General features: G+C 39.1%; 1 protein-coding gene across 2 annotated transcripts in view; it reads left to right on the top strand.

Annotated features, from left to right (window-relative positions):
- ADCY2 (adenylate cyclase 2) overlaps positions 1-22532 on the top strand; it is a 205924-nt gene that overhangs the window by 13849 nt on the left and 169543 nt on the right. For both annotated transcript variants that reach the window (XM_058825658.1, XM_058825649.1), the window contains exon 2: positions 6447-6644. In XM_058825658.1, the coding sequence (XP_058681641.1) occupies positions 6447-6644 (198 nt within the window). The remainder of the gene's footprint in view (positions 1-6446; positions 6645-22532) is intronic.

Raw genomic sequence — 22532 nt, 5'->3', positions numbered from 1 at the left:
GAAATCTTGCTGCTCCCATTATGTTCCCATATACTCCTGAATACAGAATGGTGTAGAGTGGGGCCATGGATGCAGAATTGCTTCTCATGGCTGCATGCAACACACACAGCAGCTGGGCAGCTGTAATGCCACACGGTCCATGTGATGTGCAAATGGCTGGGCTGGCATTCATCTACTGTGGAGTCAGAGATCTCTGTGCACTGACAGCAAGTGTAGACTGCACATCAGACTCTTTAATAGACAGAACTGAATTTCTCAGGACAACAGACATCATGAAACAACTGGATCTGGGTCTGATGCTGTTATCATTGATCGCCTAAGCCAGATGGGGAATATTGAATCAAAGAGAAAAAAAATTCAGACATGCAGTTTCACAGGGCCTTAGTGAAAATGAAAAGCTTCATTGACACAAACTTCAAGACAGTTTGATTAAAAGATACTGGTCAGTTAATTTTCTGCTAATGTCCTTGAATACGCTGCACAAAACTCAATGGAAGATTAAAAAAACAAACAAACAAAAACACCCACATAAGAAACCTTCTTACCAGGCAGCTAAGCAAAAATAACAAGCAAAGTTTTATGTTATGAAAGATAAATGCTGGGCAAAAAAGGCAGAGGAGTCTTTCTGAGTTGTGGATCCAAAAACATCATGTGGTATTGGAAATAGCATCTGGCCTTAATGACATTGCACAGTTTTTGAAGTGGAGATGGACTAATACTAATGAAATTGATGGAAAAGGAACCTTGGACTGTTGGCAAAAACTTTTCAGTTGTTGTCTTAAATTATGAAATCCTAGATGAAACTGTACAGCTACTTGGCCAGGAGCAGGGCACAGCACCTCTTAATAAAATGAAAATTTTTTCCAGCTGTCTGGCAGATGGCACACAGTGCAGTCAGCCATAAGTAAATTCAGTGAAATATAAAAGCACACGAGAAGGGTCACAAGTAGCCAGAAGAATTTTGCAGATATTGTAGAGAAATATTTTTTGCGATATTAGAGAATTTAAATGCTGTCCAATTTTACAAGGAGAAGGGAGATTATGTCTTCTGAAAATCATTGTCTCAAGTCCTGGGAAAGATTTTACAGGAAAAATGGGCAGTTTTTGCTGCAGAGACAACTCAACAGATTCTTTCAGTCAGTCCTGTTAAAGGAAGATGTTTGATTGAGAGGTCAGCAAACTGGTAATCCTTGAGCCCTGTAACATTTCTTCTAACACTCAACATTTTTGAAAATGGCTGCATGAAATTGAAGATACTGAAAATTGAATAGATGTATGAAACAAAAAAGTAAATCAATGTCTGAAGAACATTAATCACTTGGTTTTATATTTACATTTAGAGTATGTTCATTGATCTCAGCAAAAAGGGATTTTAGTAGGAGTTTAATGTAGTAAATGGTTTGAATTAATGCAAAGCATGTGAAATTTCAGATCCCAGCAGGAGTCCTCTGTATATAGACTACTGGTGAATTCCATTAAACAAAAAGAGTAAAGAAAAAGTGTCAAAAGAGTGAGGGACCATGTGAAAAGATTTTATGCTAAAACTGCCATTTTGACTGCTTAGTTATTCATTTTTATGGATTGTTTCATCTGACTATGGTTTTATATATAGCAGTGAAGTGCTCTACAACAGCTTAGCTGTTTAAAATTAAACGGAGGGCATGACATTATCTGGGAAAGATCAGGATGTAGATTGAGAGAAGGTTGTAGGTTTTGGAAAGATGATTGAAAGTGACTTTGGATTTTACTGGTGATAACAAGATTATCACACTTTGGAAGAATTTGTGGGGGGGTGAAAAATTTCTAACAGTAGACTTTTTAATTTCTTCAGTAATTAAAAGCCAGCAAGACAGAAAACACTCAGGGAGACAGAACTGTCAGGTAAGATCCATCTATTGCAGGCTTAGCCATTATGCTCAAAAGTGTCATGCTGATATTTTAATTCCATTACCTTTGGTGTATTTTAATTTCTGAGACTAGCAGGAAAAAAAAAAACAACAAAGTGTTTGGGTTTGTTTATTTTTCCTTCTCCCCTACCTCTTTGGGAAGTGGTTAAGGTAACAGAACAGCTAACCCTTAGGATTCTGCCACACCCGTTGCTAAATACACTGATAATTGCAAAAATTGATCGGGAGGTTGCAAGTTCTAAATGTCCTGCTCTTGAAGTTACAATTCTATGGAGATTTAGTTCCTCTGAAGTAACAGAAAAATATTGTTCAATGTAGTTTCCAAAATAAACCTCTGCCTTACAGGGCCTGCTTTGCTTGAGCTGACATTAGCTTGTATTTTAAAGGCAGGATTGTGAAAATCCCCTGTACACATTGAGGCTTTCTGTAAAGGATACAAATTATAATCAAGTTTTAGTTTCTCATGTATTTTATAATTGGCCTAATGTGTACACTATTCAGTCTTTAAATTTAAATTTTACTTCAGAATTTGTACAGGATGTGGTGTGGTGACAGCTGAAGGATATTTTCCTGTGTCAGCTCAGAGAGTTCATCTGTGCTCAGGAGTTGATACTGTGTGGTCTATTATATTTTTTTTTTCTTTGCATACATTTCAATAGAAATGGCAATTTATGTAGTAGGCAACCACAGAAGGAGAGAAAGCAGAAGTAAGATTTTAGATTTAGTGATCAAAATAGTTCAGCTAAGTGTTGAGATCAGTGTTTGCATTAAAAAACAAAATTGAGTAGCTGTTAATTTGGAACAATCATTTTGTTGGCTTGATCTAATTATAGAATACATATAAATATATGTAGCTGCATGAGCATACGTGTGCTCTAAACAGACATCTAAATATTGTTGATCTGTTATGAAGCCAAATCCTCCCAGAAAGTATAGCAGTTTTACTACTTTTTTACTCGTGTGGAGAAAGTTGCAGTTGAAGTGCATCTGGATTTTCTTACTAGTATGTTTTTAGCATGATCCTTATCACTGAAATGCCAGTTTTCCATCATTTAAATATGTGGTTTTCCACAGTCTTGGCTTACTCCAGGAGTTTGTGGTTTCCTTTGGTGCTGTGACTTGGGCTGTGTGACAGATGGTGCAAGGAAGTTGATGTTGTCCTGTTGCCTGTGACACCTGTCCCTTGCAACAGGAGTTTGGCAATCCCACCTGGTTGAAGTTAAATGCTTTTGGTGTTGACTGAGCTGACATTGGTTGGGCCACTTACTAAATCAATGAACTGAAACAAGTCTCTGAGATGGAATTGATCAAAAATCACAACATTTAAATATATAAATCAGTAGTTTTTCCTACTAGTAGGTAGGTTTTATATTTTTACTCTTACTGTGCAGCTCTGTACTCTTGCAGTTACTTACCCTGTGCCTAAATGTAAGGCCATAATTTTGTTTCCAGTGTGACTACCCAAGAGCTTGAAAGTTTTTGTGTGTGTATTTGATATTTGGAAGCTTAGAGTTTGAATTTCAGGGTTAGCATCACCACGTAAAATTTCCTGCCACTTCTTTTGCTTATACTGTGATTGTCAGTGTTGCAGTGAAAGTTGCTTAAATGTATGACTTGATAAATTTAAAAGGGAATTAAAAATAAGAAGAGTTGAAAGATGAGCTGACTTTTGCCAGGCAGGGCAGGGTATATTGGGGCATTTCCCTTGGTTTCAGCCTGCCAGGGTGGTGGGTGCTCCTCAGCTGGAGCTGGGAGCAGCTGTGTGTCCCAGTCTGCAGTGCACACGCAGGCAGAGCTGCAAGGAAAATGAAGAAATGGGAACAGCAAAGGGGTCCATATTTTTAAAGCAAGTATCTCTAGATATCAAGCTGTAAAATTCACTAGATCATGGTAAAAAAGCTAAACAAAACAAAAGAAACCACCCCACCTGCTGATGGTATTTGTAAATGTCTGTAAATTTACAAATTTATTTGTAAATTTTACAAATTTAAAACTTGAAAATTTAAAAAATAAAATTCACAAATTTAAAATGTGTATATCAATGTATGTAAATATATGTAAAATTTGTATGTAAATGTAAATTTTTAAAATTTACAGATTTATTTGTAAATTATTAGTTTTTATTTAATTGAAGCAAATCTTTTATACATAAGAAATGAAAAAGGTCATATTAAGATACTTTTAAGTAAAATGTTATCTATTTAAGTTGAAAACCCATCAATGAATAAGATTTAAGAGGGCACTAAGGAAGCAACTACAAATAAGGGAAAAAGAAATGTTACTTTGTGCTTAGATATCTTACAAGTCATCAAATAAGTACTTTCAGAATCTCTTGAAGATTTCACCATGAAAAATGAGTCTGAGGCTTTTCTGCATGAAGTCTGTAGTTACTGTTGCAGCAGTAGCATTTGGTGCCTACTTTTGGGGAATCCTTGTTGCTGCAAATGAGGCTGTTAGAATTCATAACAGCTGGGGAATGACTAAAGATCTTGTGACTGTACTTTGATATAGTGCTGTTGTATTTCAACCAGGTGTACTTTTGAGCATGTACAGCAATAGAAAATCTAATATTTATTTTCTTTTAATGCACCCATCATTAGATCATTTTAAGATGTTAGTGTAGTAGCTTCCAAGTAAGCGCTGTATATAAATTTAAATATTGAATATTCTGAATCTTACTTCACATTATATTGTAGTCCTTGCTCTGGGTGTTGTTTGTACATTTCAAAGTAAGCAGTTGCTAGGAGAAAATGTATATGTGTAATTTAGAGTCTGTACTTCCAGATAAATTCTTTAGGAGAATCAAAACAAGTAGTACCTTTCAACTATCACTGTCAAAAAGGCTTTTATAGAGCTATGGACGTAGTTGATTTGTGAGGCATTTTGACAGCTGCATTGTGTACAGGGTGATTTACAGTTTTCCCAGCTTGCTTCAAATAATATTAAATCATAAAGTGCTTTGGTTTAGAAGGGACCTTAAAGATCACCTAGTGCCAACCCTCCTGCCATGGGCAGGCACACCTTCCATTAAAAAAGGCTGCTCAAAGCCCCACCCAGCCTGTATCACTTGAGAAGGGAATTATCATCAGTGCATTCCAGGAACCACCTGGATTGCTCATGCCCTGCTCTGTTGCCCCTTCAGCAGGTGTTGGGGTGGCTGAACTTCCTCATGAGGACCAAGGCTTATGAACACGAGTCTGTTCCCATCTGTCTAGAGAGGGCCTCATCTTCTTCAGTCTTCAACCTCCTGGTTGGAGGACCTGTGTCAGACCCCCACTGTAATGTTGCCAATCTCTCCTCTCCCTTTAACCCAACCTATAAGCCCTCAGCTCCTCATCCATCACCTGGCAGAGGATGCTCCATGCATTCTTACTGGGCATTGACATAGAGGGAAAGAGGAAACACCCCTCCTTGTGTCTCCTCTCCTCTCCTTCCTGAAGAACCAGTATCCTTCCCTTCCAACACTCCCATCATGGGAACCATCCCTATGGAACCATTCCCATAGGAACCAACCACATCTGTGTGACAAGGTCCTAGGTGCACATTTCTTGTTTACTGCCCATGCCCCCAAAGCCAACATACTGTCTAGAGTGGCTGGAATTCCTTTTCTTGCAATCCGCTTTCGGACTCAGAGCATCTCTTTCTGATATTGGCATCAAACTTGGAGAGGAGTGGCTTGAGGTTCTGTTCCCCTGGGAACTTTCATTTTGTGAGGGTTGGTGAAAAACCAGCTTGCATTGCAGAGTGCCATCACGCTCTGCAGTCCATCTTGGTATTGCCCAGACTGTTCCTGGCTGTGTCACTGGTGCCCTTGTGAAGCTGCAGCAGCGGGCAGGAGTGGGCTCTGTGAGCCTTGGGAGGGTCTTGGTGACATCCCTGCTGTGAGCCCCAGTGAGCAGCAGCACAGCTCTGGAGTGTGTCAGAGGCAGACCTCCGTGCCTCTCACAGGAGGGTCCCTGCTGCTTCCACCAGTATGTTCTTGTGGTCGCATTGGCTCTTACAGAGCAGATGGGGCTGCCTGCCTCAGCTCCAGCACCTCTCCTGATGGGATGGGTCTTTCCAGTCTGCAGGCAGAGAAGAGGTTCTGCAGGGGCATGCAGTTTCGTTCTCCTGTAGATTCATGCTCTTGCAAGCTTCTGTTCTTCTGCATTTTGCCCCTCTCTGTTCTGTGTGTGCCAGCAGTGGAGTTGTTGATGGGTGGCCATGGGCTGTGGGTCCACTGCAGACTGAGCTTGGAACCAGCTTCCCAACTCAGCCCCCCTCATGCTGCCCACACTTCTCACAGCCTGCTGCAACTCAGAGTAGTAAAAGAGGTGTTGTGCTGTTGTGGTTAGTAGTTACAGTAGCAGTTACAAGGTTGATGCTCCATATAACAGCTTCTTACCATGAAAGAAATCCTATTTTGTATATAACTAGCTTTAGATATCCAGTTGTGTCTTTCTGCCATCTCCATGTACAATATATTTAGAGAATGTTATTGATGTCTGACCTTTAAGTACATTTGTTTTTAACTATGTTTTAATTTTCCTCTGTTTTCAGGAAGTTGAAGACCACGTGGCATTTTTAATAACTGTTCCAACAGCCCTAGCAATTTTTTTTGCTATATTTATCCTTGTCTGCGTAGAACCTGTCTTTAAGAAGCTGCTTCGTATATTTTCTCTGGTGGTCTGGGTATGTCTTGTTGCCATGGGATATCTCTTTATGTGTTTTGGAGGAATCATCTGTCCCTGGGACCAGGTAAGACTGTCATTATTACTAATTTTACTTCCATTGGGTACATTTCCAAGAACCATTCTATACAAAAGCATTCATGTTTGTTTTTGTGGGACATCTTACAAAATGTTTTTGTGACTAAGTGGTTGCATGCTGAGACTCCCTCAATCTGCTTTATAAATACCAGAGATGTGCATAATTAAAATACTAGGAAATACTAGAAGGATTTTGCTGTTTTATTTTTAAGCTCTTTTAAGGATGAGTACTTGATTCCAATCACCAGCTTCTTTGTAGAGTGAATATTTGATTCTAGTGACCAGTTAACATGGTAGAAATGCTAGTTTTGTTCAACACTGCTTGTTGCTATCTTTTCCAGTTTGAAATGTTTGAGGTCTCAGTGTAGGCTTTCTGTGGTCTACAAGTTGTTCTCTAGCAACGCATGAGAAAGAGGACTGGGAGTCTCCTTGCTTGTCTAGAGAAATGGATGAGTAGAGAGGAAGTAAAGTACCCATCACATTTTTTAAATTTTGTAATGAAGAAAAAGCAAAATATAATTGCAGCCTAATAGCAGCACTTTTGAAACATCAATAAATGATGTGCAATATCCAGCACTGTGGCTGATCGATTCTTCTGAGTTCTGTCACATTATTTTCTTTTCTCCAAACAGCTCTACATGGGAATATGGCTCGTATAATATTTTTATAACTCTTCAAAGGATGGAAAAGGTCTTTTAAACATATAAATATGTCTTCTGAAGATTTCATGCTGATTTTATGAGTTTAACCTTTAAATTGTGTTACTCTCTCCAGAAGGCCCTCTAGGTCCTTGAGACAGACTTGGAATACATTCTCTGACGTTTTATTCAGATCTTGCAAAGACTTGGGCAAATACTGAACTTTAAGTAGTTCCTTTAAACTCTTAAATATAAATTTTTAAATATAAATATAAATTTTTAAAATTACTGGTGCATGCTGGTAATATTTTGGAGCCTTTTCCTTTGTGGGTGACTATATATTTTCATTTTCTTGGAAGGTTCTGGGATTAATTTTCTAAGAAACCTCCTACCTGGTTTGGGTTTTTTTAGGTTTTATATCTTTTCGATAGTTTAAACTACCAAACCAGATCACACTTGCATGTAATAAAAACATCAGAACATGAAATACTTTTCTTTAGATATGGATTTCACCCTGGGAGTATTTCTGTCTTTGTGATATCTCATCTAGGTAATTCACAAGGTCTTACTTTTTTCATTTGTTTTCACTGGCATTTGTATCATGTTGTGCTTCAATCTTAGATGCAAATATTTAGTTATTCATATAATTTATTCATTGTAAATGATACTAAATTTCGTTTTAGTATTTGAAAGCTAGGATAATGATTTTCAAAAGCATGTGGACTGAAAGAGATCTAAGAGGGATACTGATGTCTCAGTCCTGGAGTTGTGTTTAGCCTGTGCTGATTTGTCCTGCCTTGCTTTCCTCTTAGGAAAAATACAGGCATTCCCACAGCACGTTTCTGGCCCTGTGATGGAGGACAGACTGTAGAGCTCTGGGAAATGGCATTGTCTTCCTGTAGGTTGCCAGGACACAACTCCTCTGATATTCAGTCTTCTCTTTGCTTTGCGTGCAAGAGCTGCTTGGAGAAAAGGATATTTGGGATGGAGCTGCTTCTCTTGCTCGGCTGCCTTGCTGAGTGCTTTGTGGGCTCCAGCTGAGAGCAGGCAGGGCTTTTCCAGAACACCTGGACCCAGGGGCAGATGTCTTTGGCATCTGGCAGGAGAGTAGCCCCTGGCCACTGCTGAGAGTCCAAGGGCGTGTGGCTCCTTGTAGTGGAATCCTTTATTTCCCCAAACCTGCTTTTTTTGTTTTTTTTTTCTCCTTTGAATAGCAGTGCAGTTTTTTGGACTGCTTTTGTATAGGAGTACTTTTGCCTAGTGTCAGTTAAGAATAAACTGTGGAAATGTGGGAATGTTTCTGGGAATTTGACACCTTACTCAAAAGACTGACTGAAGGTTTGATGTTTTCAAACATTTGAAAAAGAGCTGTGAGCAGTAAAATCCTGCCTTGTATTCCTGTGATGTTGGTGTTTTGTTTGCTCTGCACTGAGAATCTGCAGGTCCATAACTGGTGTTATCTCCTGTATGTGAAACCAAATTAGAAAAATCCTTCCTTGGTGGCCATCGACAGGCTCTTTGTTGAAATTTTATATTTTGTGAACCTTTAAACCATTTTACTTGGCATATTGAAGTGGTTTTGTGATTCTTTTATTCTTTTTATGAAAGAAATGAGACATGATGTAAAATTTAAATTAGTTAGGTTTCAAATATATCTCTGTCAACATTAACTAATTAGAAAATGATGAAAATGGAAGAGTCAGTTCAGGCACAGTTACTTACTGAACAAGTGCTTTATATTAATTTACTTCATGTTTATATATATTTACTTTAATTTACTTTTAGTTTACTTCAAATTGCAGCCTAACTTCTCTTCTGGTCCAGGAGAGTTTAAAAATGTCATAACTTTCCTGTCCCCTGAATCTTAAGCTTGTTAAGAATATGGCATTTCTTAATTGTGCTAGTAACTGTTGAAAGATAGATTTTCTTCATACCACAGTTAGTAGACAGAGCATGTTATCCTGCCATTTGTGGACAGCCCTTTGAGTGACACCCTTGCATCTTTTAAATTTTGGCTTAATGATTTTCTTTGCAGTTTGCAACTGCTCAATGTAGTGTTTCTCTGTTGTCTTAATGAACCTGAGGTGTGAACTTTTACAGCTTTTGTTTACAATAAAAATACCATTTGAGAGAGAATATTTTGGTTAGGAATTCAATGTATATTTAATGCAGAGCAGTTCTTCCTTAGCCAGCAGGCACATAGCTCAAATAACCCACAATTAGTAGAGGGCTGGAAATGAAGTGGTTGGTCAGGGCCGTTGTTTTGGTTTTTTTATTAGAAACGTGTAGGCTGATGTGAAATAAGTGCAAATAGCAATTGGTTTCAGCTATCTTTTTGCTGTCCCTGCAGACTGCTTTTATCAATCTCCATTTCCTTGACTCTTCTTTGGTTGCAGGTACAGCTTTGGAGAAAAGTGTTATCAGGTGGGTGTCTGGCTGCTGCTTTCAGGGGGAGGACAGTGTGGCTGTGGACACTTAGTTTGTCCCTTGTGCCAGTCTGCCAGCTCCATGCTGGCTCCGTAATTGCCTGCTGAACCTGATCCAAAGGCTGGATTGTCACTGGATGCCTGGCCATCATCCCTAACCCATCTGGGAGAGCAGCCAGCATATTTGCACCATCAGCCTTAGTAGCTCGCTCACCTCTTTAGTTACTCCAGACTCCCTTACTGCTCTGTGTCAACAGTGAAGAATGATGAGTACACTGAGAGGGAGATGGAGCGTGCCTTAGGGAGACAGTGGGCCACTTTACATGAAAAGAATTGAAACTGTGATGGCAAAAGTCTTTGGTACCTGACAATTTCTTTTTGAAAAGAAGTGTGGCAACCCTCCTTTATTGGTGTCAGCCCAAGTTTTTGTGGCATTGGAGCCCCTGGTTTTCCCCCCTTTCCTTGGGAAGTTGGATCCTAGCCTTCATGTGCTACAGTTTGCATGAGCCAGGGGGGAGACTGGGCTGCCTGCTAGGAGTCATGAGACACCTGGGTTGGTGGGAAAGAAGTAGAGCAAAGGTAGTCATGCTGGGGCTCAGAGAGAGTCACTGCCTCCTGGCAACTTTCTGCCAAGTCTAGGGTGTGAGCAGTAATGTGTGGAGATGTTTTCAGTGAGGAAAGACCCAAGGGTGATGCTTACTTAGCAAGGTCCATGAGGAAATCTGTGGATGGTGTGTTGGTGGAGGGCCAGTAATGCAAGGCAGGCAAGCTGAGCAAGGAGTGCTGGTAGAAAGGAGTGATGGATTGATTTTGTTGTGTTAGAACTCTTCCTTACTATATTGTCAAGCACCTTTCCTTTCAAAATGTAAATCCAGTACCTGTCTGTAGAGTTTCCTGTTGGGGAATGAATTTAAATTAGTTTTGTCTTGTTTTGCTGACAGTGCAGTTATTGTACAACAGTTGCCTTTCTGTGTCACCCTCTGACATGTCTAATACTTCCTCAGCCTTTTATGCAAAGGGTATGTAAATATGTCATAGCACATTGATATCAGTGGGTAAAAAGAGCTCTTAAAGCGTGCAGTGGATGTTATAAAAAAAGAGTAATTATGCAGCATTATACCAGTCTAATGAATTCTATCATTGCAGGATTTTGGTATTCAATTCTATTTAATCATAAATATGTTTGCACAGTGCAGGCACCAGATGTGTTCCTCCTCCTCTGTATTCAGTTACAGCACAGAAATTACTTCAAGCGGAATTTGACACTTATGGTTTTAAAAAAATATTCAGAGTGATGTGCTTAGAATATATATTTGATTATTTTAGCCTAAATTCTACTTTTTGAGCTGAATTTAAAGTACTTCTTTGTTTTCTTTTCGTCTGTTGATATAGAATGGTTTGATTTGGGCCTTGGAACAGTCCTGGCTTAAGAAGTGTGGGCAAAATTTTATGCCCTAGTATTTACAATTATCTTTTTTTGATACTGTCTTAGCACCTGGGGATATCTGTTGTGTGCTGAGAAGTGAGGGCCTACACAAAGTTTCTGTGGTTGTGGTAATCAGCTCCTGTATTAGGCAGTTTGGTGAAACAATGGGACTGCAGAAAGGGAAGACTTGTCTTTGCCTGAATTACATTGGTCTGATTTCCACACCTTGCCTTATCTAAAGTCAGCCCTGCCCTAAACTATCAGTAACATGTTTTGTATAGGTAAGCAGTATATAAAAATTGTGTTGTTAATATTTGAGGAAAGCAAGGCAGGTGTCAGTGAAGTCCCTGCAGCACAGGAAAGTGAGGGTGAATTGATGCTATATCACTTGTTCAGGATCTGGAGTGTGGGCGAGACTTGACTTTTTTAAAGTTCAAGATTAATCATACTCTCAGGAATGAGTGTCCTGAACAAGGAACCAAATCTTGTAGGAGCATGGTTCAGTACCTTGTAAGTGAATATTGACCTGAAAAAGGACCTGAAGAAAAGCAGAAGGGTTGTATCAAAGGAAGAGATACTGCCAAGCAGATGATACTCTGCTTTAGGAATAGGTGTGATAGAAAAAAAAGAACCCCCCAATTCACCACTATATGCCATATTTTCACTTATAATCTTGGAAAGTGAACAAATTATTTTTATCTTTATGCTTTTTATAGATATATAAAGTCACAGGCTTTATAGCAAGACATTTAAGTGGTTTTATCAAGTCTGGTATGGTTATATCTGTATAGAAGACAGGAAAAAGATGAACTATTAGACACACCTGCCATTTACTAAAATCATTCCTACAGTAGATTAGTGCAATACCATAGTGTGTGATCCCTGAAATACTGGTTGGCATAACCAACGTGCCATTGTTAACCTTTGCTATGTCATGGCAGTGCATTTTGACAGCAGTGAAGAAAAGCTGATAACTGTTTTAAATAGGGAATGTATATTGGAAAAAACCCCCAAAATCTACTTTTGTTCTAAACAGGAGACTAGAACCCCTGCTAAAGGAGATGACTATTATTAAGGTAACTGCACGTGTAGGTGAGGGGAAATGGCAGGTAGTGTGACTTTAGAGGGTGTCAGGCAGGAGGAGGATTTCTGGCTGGATTTCTCAGAGAGCTCTCTGGAGAATGTTTCCCTTTATTAGAGCTTTTTACTTGTGAAGGGGTGACTGAATGTCACTGCTATAGTGAAATTTGTTGATGACCCAGTTCAAGGATTCCTAATACAGCAAAAGATCACAATGTTATGGGGAAGAAAAGCTTGACCTTGAGGACTGCAGTAATAGCAGCTAGATGAAATTTAATAATAGGAAATATAAGGTGCCTGCATTTGGGGACTAACAGCAGAAGTTACAGCTATAGACTGAATTCATCACTAGAAAAAGAAGCAAGGACAAGCAGAATGAAGAGAGGAAGCATTGGCTGATCACTGGGTCATTTGGACATGTGTCCAGAAAAGACTTGTTTATGATGGCAGAGTATCCAGCTAAAATGAATCCTTGCCTGGATGAGACTATGTAAACTTCTGGGCACCTTTATTCCAAAGATCACTAGGAGAAAGGCAGGTTTTGTGAGAGGTGAGAAGAGCTTGACTTGGGTATAGATCTGCAGAGGAGAAGAATGCTGAGAGTTGTGTGACTGCCATCTACAGATAGTCCATGGTTGCATGCATCAGATTTGAGGAGAAGCTGCGGAAGACAAAGAATTAGTGACAAAATTAAAGTAATTAATTGGTTTTACAGTGGGATGCTGTGCTTAGCTGAGAGTCAGTCAGTGTCTTCATTCAAAGACAATGGACTTCAGTGGTTCAGGAGCATCCTTTTAGTTCTTTATTTCTATGGACCACAGAACATCTGGAAACTACTGAGATGTTTTATATGACAATTTCCTTTGACCTGTGCATGAAGTTCATCTAAAAGCTAAAGAGATGCATTTTCTGAATTTTAGAAGTTTATGGCTTTTTGCTATCTAAATATCTTTTATCCTTCCAGTGTTCTGGAGAAGTAGTGTCAGAATTTAAAAGATCAGGGGATAATAATTTTGGTCTACTTCTGATCTCTTTTGACATTCATTATAACATTTTTGAGAGAGGTTTGATGTAATATAAAGTGGAAGAGAGTGGATGTATCCAGTAACTTACCAAATGAACCTTATGAAATTCTTTTTTCCCTGCTAGTTTATTTTCCTTGACTCCATTTCTTGAAGTGTGTTTTTCATCTTGGAGGGGACAATTAAGTACAAAGGCTGAGCTGATTATAGTTTTCATCAAGATTATTGCATAGTTTACATGCAGTGTGATAATTGCAGTGCAAGTCATGTGAATGAACTCTACCAAGGCAAATGTACATATTGATGTACAGTAGAAATATAAGACTCAGATAAATATGCACAAACTGAATGTGGCAAGATTTTTCTCTCTGATGGGAAATAACATTTATCAATAGGAATATTAATGTTTCAGAAAGTACTGAAAATAAGCAATGCTCATTTTAAATATCATCATATTCTTCTGGTGTTGCTGAAGTCGAAAGACCAAGTGATAAATGGAAGTGAATAATTTAGGCCCTTCATATGACTTCTTATGTGCTTAATAATTGATTTGACATCAGGAAATAAACATTTAATAATTTCATAGTACACACATAGTTAACAATTACTTGTATGATGGAGCTACCAGAGAACCACTGAAGCAGCTATCCAGTACTTCTTGTTAGCAGGTTTAATTTAGGAAGACATGCAAATGTCTTTCATTGGAATTGTATTTAACTCAGAAATCTAACAGTTTGCCTGACTTCCAGGAGGAAAGGTTTTGGCATGATACTGCATTAGTCTGTTGGTTTAAGCTGATAGACCTTGCATACCTGTGTGCTATGGAAAAGCTTGTACCTTTACATGGCCATTGCACATAATATTATATGCTTTTATTTTTCTGAATTGGGTGCTGGAAGGGTGTGTCATCATAGAGCCTGGCCTTTGGTCATTTTTTGCCTTTTCTCTCAAATCTGATTCAGTTTGCAGGTTTCCAGTGCTGTAAAAATTAGCTAGTGAGCTACTGAACAAAGAAATAATAAAATAGATGGTGAAAATATTTCCTACAAGCTGCATAAGAAGAATCAGTTTAGTTGCTGGGGGATGTTCCCCATTCCTGTAGATTTTATTAAGTGTTAGGCACAACTGTAGTGCTAAATAAATGAACCTGAGTATTTGGATTATTCTCTTTCAATCTAGGAAGTAACTAACAGGATTTTTCCCCATATCCCTGCAGTTTGTAGTATGCTGGCTGTGAAATCCTTTCTGTCTCCCTTGTTATGATGCTGACCTGGTTTAGGGCAAATGTGAGAGAGAACCTCCAAAAGAGTTGCTTCCTCTCCCACTTACTAATGAAGACAGCCTTTGCTAAATCTATTATTTGTTACCACTCTGTATTTTTTTTTGCCTTACAAACAGCTGTAGTCTTCATAAAAATATTTCTTGCCTCATTCGATACAGATGAGTTTTCATAGATAGCAATTTCTGGCATCATAATGACAGTGATAGTGTTGCAACTTCACATATCTGAGGGCTCAATTTGAATTCAGTTGTATTCCCCTTGCAGTTCACACTTGCAGTTTTACCACCCTGCCACCCCTCCAAAAAAGAAAAATAATCTTTGTGGCAAGGCTTTCTTCCCCCCCCTTTTTTTGGTAATATAACCAAGCAAAGTATTATAGCTTTATCTTTCAGATTCTGTAATTTTTATATTTTTGTACTTTTGACTGAACTGATCCTAAGTAAATGTGATAGTAACTACAGTATGAATTTTTCTTTATTATGCTGTTGTTAGCCTTAATAATCCAATTTTTTTTTCAAATAATGTAAAGTTATGAAGGAAATAGATTCAAAATCCTGTCGTGTAAAAAAGGTGAGCATCTAAATAAAACTTATTTAACATACATGTGTCTAAAAAGTTCAACGTTCCAAAAAGAGCTAAAACAAAAAAGTATTTTATTGCTATTAAATGAAGCTGAGATTGGATTAAGTCTTTTTACTCCCATGTCACACTCTGATTATCTGCATATGTTATCTAATGCCAGTTCCTAACAATGTGCATATATGGTTTACACCTGTACAAACAAACCTGTACAAACAAATATAAATTGGTGCCTTAAATGGCTTTCACATGGAGGAGACTATGGTCTTTGAACGGTAGATATGGATGCCTTTTATTTTCACTAACCTGAAATTTATCACCAGTTAGAAACTTATTTGAGAATATCAGTTACAATTTTGGGTCTTTGTTAGGTCTGATGTTGATAAACTGCCAGGTCTACTGGATGACCCAGGGGATTGACAAGAGAAGGAAAGTGTATGGTGTGAATGACATTAATTTGTATATTAAATTCCATTAAAATGGTGGCTTGGTGTGCAAAAAAAAAAAAGAGAAAAGCCATGTTTCCTTGGTCAGATGAAGACTGGAAAGAAATCTTGATTGATGACAAAGCCCCAAATGCAGAAAAGTGCAGTATAAATGCACGTTATAATGTGTCAGTCATACTTCTTTCTATACTATGATTTCCTCTAGAAATTAGCCCAAGAATTCCGTGCTCATTGATGATGTGGGCAGACAGGACTTGTTTATCCACAGAGGCTAGCAAGAGAATCTGTGCTTTAGAACCCCTAAATTTCTTTTTCCTCATCTCTCCTTGTTTAGTTTTCATCACATTTCAGCAAGTACTACTTCTCTCAAGCCATGTGAACATTCCAGGAATGGCGTTTCACAACATTTCAGGGACATGTGGCCACTGAAGCTACAAAAGGAAAATCTTTCTGGATCCATAGAATTTGCACAGCTTCTGTGATGCATTATTTAGCTGGTGGTTTTGATCACATAGTAGTGATTGGACATGATGTAGAAATGTAGAACAAAACTTTGCCTCTTGTGCTTTTGCAGAGTTTGTACTCTTATTTACCATGCTGAGCAACCACATATCTTACGAATTTATAAATAAAATGGGATTTACTTAGTAAAATGCCAGGTTTCAGTTTTCAGTACTTCTGCTATTTTGTTGCAGATCTTATATGAGGGCTCTCTTGGGTGGTGTTTGGTGTTTTTTTACCTGTTTTATCAAAAGTGAGATTGTCAGGCCAGATGTACTGCTTTGTTCAGGATGGCTGCAGTCTTAGGGAGAGTGGGAGGGGACTGAAATCAGGACAGATCTGACCACCACTGTGTCTTTGTCTCTCAGGAGCTGTTTCTGTGGGATGAGACCTGTGCTCATCGGCTGAGCATCAGGTGCAGCAGAAATGTTGGGACAAAGCCTCCTAGAAATGTGATGAAAGCTGAGCACCTCTGCTTGTGCAGTGTGGAGACCTGGGCATGCAGACAAAGGAATGGCTCGTGTGAAAGTGGTGCCTATTGATTTTTTAACAGATATTTTATCACGATACTCTGGTGTTTTCCTTCTCTTTGGGAGCTGTGGAAGTTGGTCACACAGCACTGGACAACAGATGGTTCCTGGCCATCAGCATGGATGGAAAATGGCTGAAGGGAAAGGTGGAGAAGGGTTGTGTTAAAACTGAAGGAAATAAGAGTCCTTAGGTAGGGATAGGTTGGTAAGCAGGCTGTAAATGAAATCCCTGGCTGAGTAGGCATGGAGCAGCGTGCATTTTGTTTGTACAGAAAATAGACTTTCAACTCTTGCCATTTGTATACTCAGTGACAGTGGATAGAAATGGGATGGCAAACAACAGGAGCTATAAAAACTGGAATGATTTTGAAGTATTGAAGGTCAACGGGATTGCGTATTTCAGGCTGCTGTATCTTACTAAATCAGGCAACTCTAGTAAGGTTTCTTGCTGGTATGGAAATTGCTTTTGAATATGCTGCACCATCAAGACCTTTACATAGGAAAATTTATCTTATGTATATTTAAATACAATGTAACACTTGACATACTAATATTAATATAGGTCCCCAGGTGTTTGAAAAAAAATAACATTAGCAGGAGGGGGTGTGTTTTGAATAGATTAATTTTAATGTAGAATATGCATAAGGATGTCATTCTTTTTAGGCATGGTCTGTTGTTGAAGTCATGCAATATGAAGTAATACATTAAACTTGTCACAATTTTGGAATATATTTTAAAGCAAAGAGATTTCTGGGCAAAAAGTATTTGTCTAAAAATGTTCTTCTTATGAAATGTGTAGCTGAAAATGTTAAGACTTCAGTCTCTTACTGGTAATAAAAGTGAAGCTCTTCTCCCGGTTTACTTTTCTGCATTTTGTTATGCTCAGATTTCAGAAAAACACAAAAAAAAGGTGTGGGGGGGCAAAGTTTACAAACATGACATAATTTGTTTTAGTGACTTTCTCAGTGCTCCCTTAGGTACAAAGTACAATAATCACTGTTGAACTACAGAGCAGCAAAATGAACTTCCCGCATTTGTTGTTTAAAACTGAAGTGCTCATTTTATCCTTGAAATCCTCCAAAAAGAAGCCACAAACTAAACTGTAACTGCATAGTAAAATACTCCTAGCTGTGTCTGTGCAATTAAGATATTACTCTAGATAGATTTCTTCTTACAATTAAATATATTGCTACTTTCATTGTTCAGTTCTCAGACTAGTGACGTTTTGCTTATATCATTGTTTTTTGACTGGAGGTACTGGAGAATTTTTAAGATTGAATGAATTTTAGAAAATGTTAATATTTAGGCCTATATTTTTTTCACAACTGAAGTCCTGAGTTAGGGGAGAGGCTGCGCATGGCAGCTGGTAAGGTGAGAAACCACAATAATACTGGTGCCTGAGCAATCCCATAGAAACCCAGGTCTCTGTTATCCAGAAATATCTCTGCTCCTGAACTCCCACCTCCTTTCCTGGAAAGCACAAATCCACTCCTCCAACACACCCCAACTCCTGTACCCAAATTATGCAATATTAAGACAAAATCACCATTGATTTGTGAGAGCTTCTACCTGACCTGTTGCCTAGTGATATTGTGGTGGAAAGTTCTATCTGGTTCCAGAGGTTTGGGAAGCCATGACAGTGGACGGTGTTGACACAGTACATGAACCTGGTTATAAAATTTTAGTTAGTACATCCATATGGCCTCTGATACTTGACGTAATTTAGATGTAGAAGAAGAATCTGTTTCATTGTGCATAACAGCGTTCAGGACCCCCCAAAATGGGCCAAGCCTGAAGTGAAACTGTGATTCCCTCCACCAACGTATCCAGAGCAGAATCTCTTCTAGAACAGCATCTCTGATCCAGTTTGTCTATCCAGTCTCCTAGCGAAAGGTTTCATTCTGTCCCCAGTCCAAACAATGGGCTTAAAAGCTACAAAGAAGTCTCCTGTAGGATTGTTCTTGAGGTCTTCATTGCAGTTTAAAACTTTTGCAGTGAGAGAACAATGTTTTAAGGTTGTAGTTAGACTGCTATAGCTAGAAATTCCCAGACAATGTATTGTCGATGTCCACTTTGACATGTGGTAGTTTTAATATTGACAAACTACCACAGAAGAGCTCAGTTTGAGAGTATTTTGCAGTCATTGATCTATTGTGCTTGGGCAAGCATTCTATCATGATTGTCAGAAGGTATTTGCATGAATATAGGCAGAGGTTACACAGCCTCTTCACACTTTTCAGCTTGCTCTAAGGGAAGGGAGAGCAGCCTAGGTACCAGCTGGAACAATTCCAATGTTTGTCAGGGCCTGGAGTCAAATAGGAAATTTTCCCTGGAGCATCAGGTCCCTCCTCTGAACATTCAAAACTGGCAAGAGTTCAAAGCCCTTCTGTGCAGTATCTCACACTCCTATTTTGTCCTTTTTTGATTTTTTGGCATCTTAAAATGTAATCTTTTTATGTTTTGCATTCCATGTGCTTATTTTTATTTCAGGTATTTGACTTTGGTTGAATTTTGGAGGCTTCATTATGTACCCATTTATTTAACAGGTCATCATGAAAGTAATGCTAAGCAGGGATCATTAAAGGGGATATTGTGTGGGCTGAGTCGAAAGTTATTTTCACCACAAGACTGAAGAGGAGTCTCTTCCATCCTAGTTCCCTAAAAGACAGGAATGACTCATTTAAATTTCAGATGAGATACAGATACCGTCTGTTACCAACTTCATTCAGATTTCTGATGAAGCTTTCAACAGATTGCATTTGTATGAATAAAAAAATGACTGGTTATTAAATATATCAACAGTAATGTTTGTTCACCTTTGATTACACTGGATTTCTGAGAGATAATGTATGTCAGAAAATTTAAAAAAATTATATTTATTAATATTTTTATTTTTGCCCTTTAAAAACAGTAAGGGGACACAAAACCCCCTTGGTCTCTTTGAAGCCAAGAACTCTCAAATTCTGTGCTTAGTATTTCAGCTGCCCACTTGAGGTGTTTTGATGTGAGAATCAATTTACCACTTGAGGATTATGAAGATGAAGAAAGTATTTCCTTTCTTCTCTGGAATAGTGCCCTTTTTCAGGTAACATTCAGATAATTACATTATCTGGCATCTTTTGTATGTTTGGGTAAATGAATTAAAAGAGTTTTATGGCTAAAAAGTATTGTTTTTTCTATATTGATAGTCAAAAGTGATGGTTTAACAAATTCAGGTACTTATAATAACAGTTGTAATTTTACTGGAAGTACTGAAAATTCCTCGATTGATTGTATTTGTGGGTTAGTGGCCTTAAGAAGCATTTACATCCCAGATTTTCCAGGGAGCCATGGGGAAGCAGAATCGATTCCTTGTTGCAGTGGCGTTTTGGCAACATCCTGCTTTATTGCAATTCAATAGCAATATCAAACCTCCAAAGACTGCTTCAAAATGGATCAAGATAATGCTGTGGAGAGAGCGTTCCTGCCAGGTTTTGATTTCCTGGGAGAGTATGCAAGGTGTCAAGCCTGGAGAAAGGATGAGGTGGCAAAGATCAGGCTGAGGAAGGACCCTGTGGTTCTGGAGGTCAGTGGGCAGTGCTGACAAACTGGCAGTGGTGTTGTACCACTGATATTGCCACTGTTTGCCTGCCAGTCCGCTGGTCAGGAGCCAGCTCAGGCAGCTCCTCCAGCTGGACAAGCCTTTGCAGCTGCATCAGAGATGTGTTCCTGGTATTGGCTGAAGGAATCAAATAGTCTGGGAGAAGAGACAAAAAAGAAATTGGAGCATTCCCATTTGGATCAGGTTATCACAGTTGTGATTGCTCACCCTCAGTAGCAGGACATGGCAGGTGACACACTGGGTAGCACAGTGGCCTGTCTGATGAACACCTGTGCAGATGGTCGGCTGGAGGACAGCTGAGATCCTGGGTGTGAGGCAAAGTGGATGGGAGGAATGCAGTGGGTTTTAGGTCAAAGGAGGTTGAGACAAGATGGGAGTTAGCCTCTTCTTCCAAGTAACAAGTGATGGGACAAGAGAGGAAATGGCCTCGAGTTGCACCTGGGGCAGTCAGGTGGGATATTAGGAAAAATCTGTTCAGCAAGAGGGTAGTCAAGCACTGGAAAAGGCTTTTGAGGGGTGTGGTGGAATCACCATCCCTGGAGGCATTTGAAAGACATGTAGATGTGGCATTTACGGACATGGTTCAGTGGTGGACTTTAGCATACTGGGCTAATCGTTTGACTTGAAGATCTCTGAAGGTCTTTTCCAACCAAAATAACTCTCTGATAATGAGCTTCTGTGCCATCAGTGCCACGAGAAGAGGAAGACCAGCAATATTCAAATTATCTGGGGTACCTTTGTTGAATGAGGATATATGGAGTTGGAGTTTGGCTGCAATCACTGCAGACAGACCTGTTCTTCACTGCTATGCCCCTTTGTCCAGGCTACACGAGCTCTGAGTGGCTGTGGAGTGTTTGGTTTACTCAGTGTTGGCTCATGGGCGTGCTGAGGGTTGCCAGCTGCTCTGCATGGAGACCTGGCGGCTTTTTGGGGATGGGCCTGCAGGGCATGGCAGTGAGCAGAAATGAGGATCCTAGTGTTTGTGCTTCCTAGCAGAGGAAATCTTAAAATAGCAGCAGCTGTTCGATCTAAAGATATTACAGTGGGAGAAAAACACACGTTTCTGGGACTGTTTTTTCTGTGTCTCTCACCAGCACTGATAAGTTCTCACTGCTAGTGGAGAAATGCTCAGTTAGCTCACCAACTGCTGGTTGGTGAAATGCTCAGAATGTGGGCACTGACACGTGCAGCAACCCACAGAAGGTAATTCTACCTAGTTGTGGTTGTGTTGAAGGTTTCCCTCAAAGAATCCAGGCCATGACATTGACACCTAAAAAAAGCCACAAAACCTCCGTTACAGTGTTGGTGAATGTAAGGATAATATCAAATCCCTGCTCAGTATGGAAGCACTCAATTTGTTTATCTGCCATCATGTGACAGTGGATAGGTATGATAAAAAACAGAGAAGTAACTTTTATGCATTGAATAGTACATACAGGTTAGGAGCAGAAGGCAAACCCACTGCTCCTGTCAGATGCCTCTGAGCATCTGTCCCTCTCTGAAGCTTCAGAACTGTAAATACTAGTTAGTAATTTCTCTCTTCTCAAGGGCAGGGAAGGGATTCAGATGGAAGTAAAATAATGAATTGCCAGTTAATGTACAGTTTTCCTGTCAGTGCAATATAAAGGTAATACTTGCTCTGCTAAAGGTGATCTCTTTTTTTGAAGTAGGAATGATGGAGGAAATTAGCATAAATTTTGTGTTTATTGTCAGAGGTGCATGATTATAAGGAACAAGTTAAAGTAACAACAGAGAGAAATGTCTTCCTTAGATATGAAGAAAATGATTATGTAAATGGTATTTGGGTAATGCAGTTTCTTCCCCCATACTGACACTTCAAAGAACTACAACAGCACTGCAGGATAAATGGGATGAAGCAGGCACATATTCAGATCTTCCTCCACCCACTGTCCCCCGCTTTACTGTTTCTAAATGTTCATTTGAGTACTTCTGAATTCTCACTTTCATCACTGAAGCAATCTAAATCCAGTCCAGAAAATACTATCAAGGTAGCACATCAGGAATCAATCTGGAAACATCCTAACAGCAGAATAGTTATTCTGCTGTTAAATCAATGTAATGTAGACTAGAATAATTAATTTCACATGATTTTCAGTTATGTCTGTTTAGTTGATTTACCCATGTGAAAGAATCAATGCTTAGGAGAGAATCTTTCTGTTGTGCTGCCTTATGTAACATTGGCTGAATTGCTACAGAAGTGACAGGGTCAGAGGGTGCAGGAGGAAAGCAGTTCATGTTTCAGATACCAGTCTCAGTGTCCATTTGTAGCTTATAGAAAAGAGTTTAAACAGCTGTGGATCAGGGTTTATGAAGCAGTCCTGCTTG

The sequence above is a fragment of the Ammospiza caudacuta genome, chromosome 1 (assembly GCF_027887145.1).
Source record: "Ammospiza caudacuta isolate bAmmCau1 chromosome 1, bAmmCau1.pri, whole genome shotgun sequence".
Taxonomy (NCBI): Eukaryota; Metazoa; Chordata; class Aves; order Passeriformes; family Passerellidae; genus Ammospiza; species Ammospiza caudacuta.
Note: the sequence above shows the minus strand (reverse complement) of the source record. Positions and strands in the feature narration are given on the sequence as shown.